Source organism: Arvicanthis niloticus, chromosome X, assembly GCF_011762505.2.
Source record: "Arvicanthis niloticus isolate mArvNil1 chromosome X, mArvNil1.pat.X, whole genome shotgun sequence".
NCBI lineage: Eukaryota > Metazoa > Chordata > Mammalia > Rodentia > Muridae > Arvicanthis > Arvicanthis niloticus.
The window spans coordinates 125445239-125453197 of record NC_047679.1 but is presented as its reverse complement, the minus strand read 5'-3'; the positions used below and the strand labels follow the sequence as shown (position 1 = coordinate 125453197).

The 7959-nt window shown below is 44.5% G+C and overlaps 1 protein-coding gene across 1 annotated transcript; it reads right to left on the bottom strand.

Annotated features, from left to right (window-relative positions):
* Positions 1 to 337: 337 nt before the first annotated feature.
* On the bottom strand, positions 338 to 1261 carry LOC117695177 (melanoma-associated antigen 10-like). Its single transcript, XM_034486028.1, has one exon. It carries the CDS (start codon positions 1259 to 1261, stop codon positions 338 to 340), a length of 924 nt encoding a protein of 307 aa, XP_034341919.1.
* Positions 1262 to 7959: the final 6698 nt, after the last annotated feature.

The following is a 7959-nucleotide window of genomic DNA, read 5'->3' as shown; positions in this document are numbered from 1 at the left end:
GTTAGACAGAAGGAGGCAACCTCCTTTTTTTTTAAATAATAAGACTCTCCTAGTCTGGATCAAGAATACAGGTTTTAGTAATTCCATTCATAAAGGGGAAACGTCTACAGCCAAGGAATCTTGTATTAAAAGTAACAGCATTTTGGTACAGCAAGAAACCCCAAGACACCCAGTCATAAAAGGAGAAATAGGATGGAACTCCTCCCAACAGCTCTGAAATGAGGGTATAGTTCTTAGACCAATGACTCTGCCTGACCTGATGTTGGATGTGCACTGCCAGTGCACTAGAATGGGGTGCCAGTCAGAGCAGAGGTACCATTTGCAAGGTGCTCCTGACCTAGGACCTCAGTAGCTCTTCTACCAAAGCCTCTGCATACCTGAAGGGATTGGATCTGGGATGCTGCCTAACTATGCTGGCAAAAAACATCCAGACTTTCATCTTGGTGTTTTCGGCACGGGCCCTTGGGCCCCACAGGAAGTCACGGCTAGGAGGGAGGCTGCCCGGCACCAGTCTGTATTCCAGGTACCCTTCCTGCACAAAATGCTCAGTGATGAGTTTCCTGGGCTCCCCATACATGAAATGTTCGCTCCCAGCATACAGCCCTATGTTATTCAATAAAGGCCACAACTCCTCCTCACTGACACAATTGTCATGCAAGAAGATGATGCATAGCACAATGATGACAAGGCCTGTCTTGGGTATGCCTGGAAGGCCATGCTTCATCCTGTCATAGGTGATCCCCAGTGCAGGGACAAAAAAGTAGGAGTGGACAAGGGGGTACACTTCTATAACGTCAGTGCCAAACAATAGCCACATGCAATCAGAGGCCTTAGTAAATATCACGTGGTAGGACAACTCATAAGCTCTTGTGATCTCAGCCAGCATTTCTGCCTTAGTTACTATTTGGTTATTTCGACACTTGAAAAGGAGGAAGTGCACCAGACTAACTACCTTTCTACTTATTGCTTCCTGTGTAGGGAACACTGCACTGGCCACTTCCCTCGATTGGTTATGAGACCCTACAGCAGATGGTACCCCTGCAATGAAGTGCATGACAATAGGACGATAGGAGGCACTCTGAGAACTCTGAGATGATCTCAGCATTCCTCGCACAGACACATCCCCTAAGGTTGAGGCAGTGGCCACCACCTCCCCCACATTTGCTATGGGGACATGGGTACCCTTCAGGTCCCCTGGCTTGCTTTGGGACTGAGTACTGTCCAGGACATTGAAGTTCTGGCTCTTCTTAGGAGGATCCATGTTGAATATACTTGAGATCACAGACAGGACACCTTGGAGGTCACAGGGATGAAGACTCACAGGACTTAGGGAGAAAGCAAGAAGGTGAGTGGATTCTGACAGCAGCTACTTGGTCAGCTCTCAAATCCCTGTTAGAGGATTTTGCTTGGGGAATGCTCTGTGGTCAAAGTATAGTGGTACTGCATATATCATGGCCTAAAGGAAGAATATACATGGCTTCACTGTGCATGCCTTCTCTTGCCTGAGGTAAATCCTCAGAACAACTTTCTGTGTCTCTGAAGTGGAACAGAAGGCAGTAAGGGCACCTCCCACTTCCTGATACCTGGTCAAGGGTTACTGAAAGAGAGAACCCAATTCAGTGTGGTTCATTTATGCTAAAACAGGACAGTACCCTGATTCTTGCCTTGAAGAATGGATACATCTAACCTGCTCTAGATGATCCTGCTGTCCAACTTCTTAAGGCAAGATGCTAATCTGCGAGAAAGGCAGAACAGGAGAGGGGAATCCACTCTAAGTTCCTTGGTTTACCCACCCTCGGCCCTCAGGCAGGCAGGTAGGTAGTGAGGACTCTTGCGTATGAGGAAGGGACTCCTCAGCTCTCACCCTGTGTCCTCACAAACTTGACCTTCCTCTGATGATCCAGGCCAAGGAGCTCTCAGCAGGCCTTTCAGCTCCTGCACTCTTCTGCCTTGAACAAGGGCAGGAGACATACCTGCTCAGGACTCTTTGTGTGCCTCGGGGAAGTCTCTTGTGGGGCCACTGTCTGTGGTCTGGAGTGGAGACTCCTTTGCTCATGCCCTGGGATCCTTTCCCTGAATTTCCTATCTGAAGACCTGATTTCAAGGAAGGGTTCCCACTCTGGTGAAGTTCCTCACTTGAATACCCTGTAGTCCACTCCAGAGAACTGGGACCCCTGTGGGGGATATACTATAATGGCCAACTGTCCTGAGCTCATCTCTTAGGAGATAGGAGTTCCCAAAATCCACCTGCAGAGCATCTTAGCTCACTCTCTCGAGATCCTTGCTTTCCATGGAAGGCATGGAAGCCCCTAATAAGGGCTCCCAGTCATTGCAACAGGAGCATACATGCTTTATGCACTCTTTTGTATGGGGGATGGGGCCCACTTCACCTGTTCATTTTGACCATGACTACATACCTGGATTCCTGGTCAAAATGGATACCTACTCTGGCACAGATGCCTGGCACCCCGTGGGCTCTGGTGGTATCCCAGACTTAACAGGCTCACCTTCCTGAGAGAGGAGACAGAAGTCAAGATGTATCACTTCTGGATATTCTTGGGCAGGGGCTTCTAAAAACTGGCAAAGTGGTCAGGGTCCTGTATTTTGTTTCAAATTACAAAGATTTTCTTCCTCCTCATTCAACACAAAGCACTTCCTGACCCACTCACCCCCACTTCCATCTTTCAGGCTAATGCCACCTCTGAATTCCACCTTCGCAGCTAATCTACAAGTCAGAGATGACATCTAACCTCCAAGTCAGAGACGGCATCTTTGGTGTATGCTAGATCTCCACTCACATTCTGTGCAGCAGAGCAGGCAGCTTTTGCATGTCCTTTATCAGGGGTCTTATGCTCCTCCTGGGTGGTCCTGGTTCCTTATCCTTACATATCGGAGGCCTTACACCCAGAAAAAATGTCCCTGCTCTTTCTCACACCACAGTCTTAAGCAAACGCACAGTGAAACAGTTTGGCGTCCTCAAGGCATCAGAATACAAGGATGTATAGTGACTCAACTGTGCTCTGAATGGCAAGGATGGCATTATTGTTTAATTTGGACCATACTTGGTACCAGGCTGCAGTAATTCTTAACCTACTATCTAGAAATTTTCACTTAGGTCAAGCTTATAGTGTCTCTTTGCTTCTGATAGAGTATCTATCCCAACCAGGAATTCTGTTGTATGTAAAATAGTGGGGGAAGTGGCTCATTGCAGCAAGTGGGTACTTGGGCATTCTGTAAGCAACAAGAACATAAAACCTTGGCTTTAAAACTGTCAATTCCTAGGAGGGAGATTTGGAAGCCCTAGTCGTGGTAATACTCCCAGTCACCCTAGGTTTGTTTCTTTGACTGACAAAAGGAATACAATGTAGCTACATTGTGTCTCTACAAAGTGCTCAAGACCTCTAGCAATTCTGTCTGTTCCCCTTGGGGACATGCTAACCAAACACTGTATACTTGTGTGGAGTTGTTAAAATAGTTTTAAAATAGAAGGGGCCTTGAGGCTAGATTCATACACATCAACACAGTTGGTAATGGAGTCACAAATTAAAACAGTCCCACTTGTTTTCACACTAAAAAAAAATAATAAAAAGAGAAAAGCAATATGGATAAACAGTAGCAATGAATAAATCTGGGCAAAGTGAAAAAAAAAGAGAAAACTTTTTATTCTCAAAGGGGCCTTTGCAAACCTGGAAACTAGTCACATACACTAAGAAAGCATGGGGTGGGTGTCACACTGTGGTCCGCTCACAAAATAGCTCCCATCTGTCTATGCAGGAAGCTTGGTGTGACTTACTCCCTAGCTCCTCAGAAAATGGCTATGCCCACCCCCAAGTGCCTGGATGTAGAATGCCATGTGTGACATGTCCTCGACCCCCCCCCCACTCAGTCTTATTCCCAGGAACTTCACAAATAGCTTTGAACCCCACAAAGCCTCTTATGCAAGAAACATTGTATGGCCTCAAGTGTTCTAGGTACGTCAGAAAATGACTGTGCCCCTCTCTGGCCTAATGTCTAAAGAGTGGCATTATCCACTCCTTCCCAGGCACCACAGAAAACGACTCTGAGCTCCTGCTGCCAAGGCCTGGGTAAAGAGTCCTGTGGGTGAAGGTCTCCATCCCAGGAACCTCACATTTTCAGTAGCATTAGAAAATAGCTCTGATCTCCTCCTCTTCCCCAGTTAACAAAGACCTGAAACACAGTACTAATGACACCCTTGCAGGCACTTCTGACAGTGGCTCTAAGCCCCTTGAGTGCCTGCAGATAGAATGCAGTCCTTTCTTGAAGGTTTCCCTTAAGGAACTTCACAAAATGTCTTCGGTCCCCTAAGGATCCAGATGCAAGAAGCTTAGCATGCCTTCCTACTTCCAATTACTTCGGTAAATGGCTCCAAGCCTCCTTCACAAATCCTCAAACACCTGAAGCCCTGAGTTACTGAAGCCCTTCGAGGCACCACAGAAAATGACTCTGAACCTCTCAAGTACCTGGAACCCCCTGTGTGACGGTATCGGTTCCAGGAGCCTCACAAAATGGTCTCAACTTCTCCCAATCTCCCACATTCAAGACTCCTAGTGCAGCCTTCACACTTCTGGACACCTCAGAAAACAGCTCAGAGTCTTCATCCCCAATTCCTACCAACCTGAAGCACTAAGTTAAAGACAGCCTTCCACAGAAAAAGACTCTGAACCTCTCAAGTACCTGGTACCCCCTGTGTGACGGTCTCTGTTCCAGGAGCCTCACAAAATGGTCTCAACTTCTCCCAATCTCCCACATTCAAGACTCCTAGTGCAGCCTTCACACTTCTGGACACCTCAGAAAACAGCTCAGAGTCTTCATCCCCAATTCCTACCAACCTGAAGCACTAAGTTAAAGACAGCCTTCCACAGAAAAAGACTCTGAACCTCTCAAGTACCTGGTACCCCCTGTGTGACGGTCTCTGTTCCAGGAGCCTCACAAAATGGTCTCAACTTCTCCCAATCTCCCACATTCAAGACTCCTAGTGCAGCCTTCACACTTCTGGACACCTCAGAAAACGGCCCCGAGTCTTCACCCCCAATTCCTACCAACCTGAAGCACTAAGTTAAAGACAGCCTTCCACAGAAAAAGACTCTGAACCCCTCAAGTACCTGGTACCCCCTGCGTGAAGGTCTCTGTTCCAGGAGCCTCACAGAATGGCTTTGAATACCGGAAGTAACAGATGCAAGGAACACATGCGGCCTTCACACTTCCGGACACCTCAGAAATGGCTCCGAGCCCCTACCACATCCCCATTTTCTTAACCTATTTTTGAGGAGACTTGAGGGCTTTAAAATGATTTCTTTACTTTAAAATCAGGATTGACATGAACCTTGAAAGACTAGTATTTTGAAGAGGAATTCACTGGACAGAAACAATAGCTTTGTGTTTTAATGTTATAAATATAGAATGAACTTTATCCTAAAATGTAAGATGTTAGCCATTATTATTAAGAAAGACTTAATGACATAGCCATTTGTATTAATGAAAGAGTGAGATTACCTCCATTCTGAACCTAAATATTTCTTGAGAGTATATTTCCTATAGTTTTGAAAATGAAAATAAAATTTAACCTAAAGACATTGGACAAACATATATATGTTCATTCTTTTATGTATATCTAATAATATATTTTCACGAAGATTAAAGTTATTTCATTAAAAATGTAATACAATTATTTTGGAAGAAACTTTAATGAACATTTGTATATTCAATCTTAAATATTGTGGGTTAATGAAGCATGTGTCCCATGACCGTTAAAATGCTTGTTTTCATATCCAAAGGTAGAATTGTAAGGTTTTATGAAACATTAAAAAGAACATTAGATATTATTTTATTAACTATAAAATACATTTGTAAAAACTACTCCTCAGGTATATGCATATGTAAATATATATACATATATAATCATATATATTTATATGTGAGTATATGTGTATATAAAATATGCATATATACATACTATATAATGTTAGCAAAACATTTGACTTTATTCTTACATGTATTGTGTGTGTGTGTGTGTGTGTGTCTGTGTGTGTGTATGTCTTGATTTACTATAATCTACCATAAACCACAATTTTAATTAAAAATTTCTAAGTTAATATTTTAATGCATCATAAAATTCAAAGACCATTTCACTGTGACCTTGCTTTTTCCTGGGCTTCCTATTTACCTCACTGCTTGCAACTCTGCACCTCAGCTCCTTTAAATTTATGCTTTCCACAATTACACCTTTCTATTTTTAAGGCACAAATCTTACTCTGGGGCATCAAACGTCCCCGGGACCAATGGCCTCCCCTCTAGTTGCTGTCAGGCAAGGCCATCCTCTCCTACACATGTATCTGGAGCCATGGATCCCTCCAGGTACACTCCTTTGTTGGTGGTCGATACTTTGGGAGAACCAGATATCCAGGCCAGACTATGTTGTTCTTCCAATGGGGTTACAATCCCCCTCTGCTCCCCCAGTCCTTCTGCCAGCTCCCCCACCAGGTTCCCTGAGTTCACCCTGATGGTTGGCTCCAAGCAACCCACTCTGCATTGGTCAGTTGCTGGCAAGACCTCCCCAGGAACTGCCACACTTGGTTCCTGTCTGCAAGTGCCTCTTGACCATGCCGGCAGTGTTGGGTTTGGTGTCTGCAGACATGATGTAGCCTCAGATGGGATTCCCAGTTGACACTTCCTTCAGTCTCTTTTCCATTTTTTGTCCCTGTTCTTGCTTTGGACAGGAACATTTCTGGGTTAAAAAAACTTTGAGATGGATGGGTGGCCCCATCCATCAACCAGGGTCTGTGCTTATCTACTGCGGGTAGTCTCCACAGGTTCTATCCCCCCTTCTCTGCACTTTATGGCTAAAGTCAATCTCGTTGGGTCCTGGGACCCGCACGTTCCTCTGGTGTCTGAGACGTTCCAGTGGCTATCTGCAGTTCCTCATCTATCCTGCTACCTATTTTTATTCGATCTCCTTAACCTCTGTACCTCTCTCATATCTCCTCCAGTTTCTGATATTGCCACCCTTATTTCCTCCCCCTCCTTTCTCCCTCTCTTGTCCCCCTCTCCTTCCACCTCCCACATTCATCCTGTTCCCCTCTGAATACAGGACTGAAGCATCCACCCCATGGTCTTCCTTCCTTCTATGCTCCCTATGGTCTGTAGGTTGTATCATGGCCATTGTGAGCTTTTGTGTTATTACCCACTTATCGGTCAATGCATACCATGTGTGTTCTTTTGTGTCTAGGTTACCTCATTCAGGATAATATTTTCTAGTGCCATCCATTTGCCAGTGAATTTCATGAAGACATTGCTTTGAATCACTAACTAATACACTATTGTGTACATGTACCACATTAACTGTATCCATTCTTCTGTTAAGGGACGTCTGGATTCTTTCCAGCTTCTGGCTATTATAAATAAGACTGCTATAAACATAGTGGAGCATGTGTCCTTCTTACATGATGGAGTAACTTTTGGGTATATGCCCAAAAGATAATAGCTGGAGTGGTATAGCTGAGTCTTCAGGTAGAACTATTTCAAATTTTCTCAGGAACCGCCAGACTGAGTTCCAAAGTGGTTTACTAGGTTGTAGTCCCACCAGCAATAGAGGGATTGTTCCTCTTTCTCCACATCCTTGCCAACCTCTGCTGTCACCTGCATGTTTGATCTTAGCCATTCTTACTGGTGTGAGTAGAATCTCAGGGTTGTTTTGATTTGTATTTCCCTGATGACTAAGGATGTTAAACATTTTTCAAGTGTTTCTCAGCCATTCAAGATTCTACCTTTTAATAGGGTTATTTGGTTCTCTGGAGTCTACCTTCTCACATTCTTTGTATATTTTGGATATTATCCCTCTATCGGATGTAGGGTTGGTAAAGATCTTTTCCCAATATGTGGGTTGCCATTTTGTCCTATTGATAGTGTCCTTTGCTTTACAAAAGCTTTTCGATTTTATGA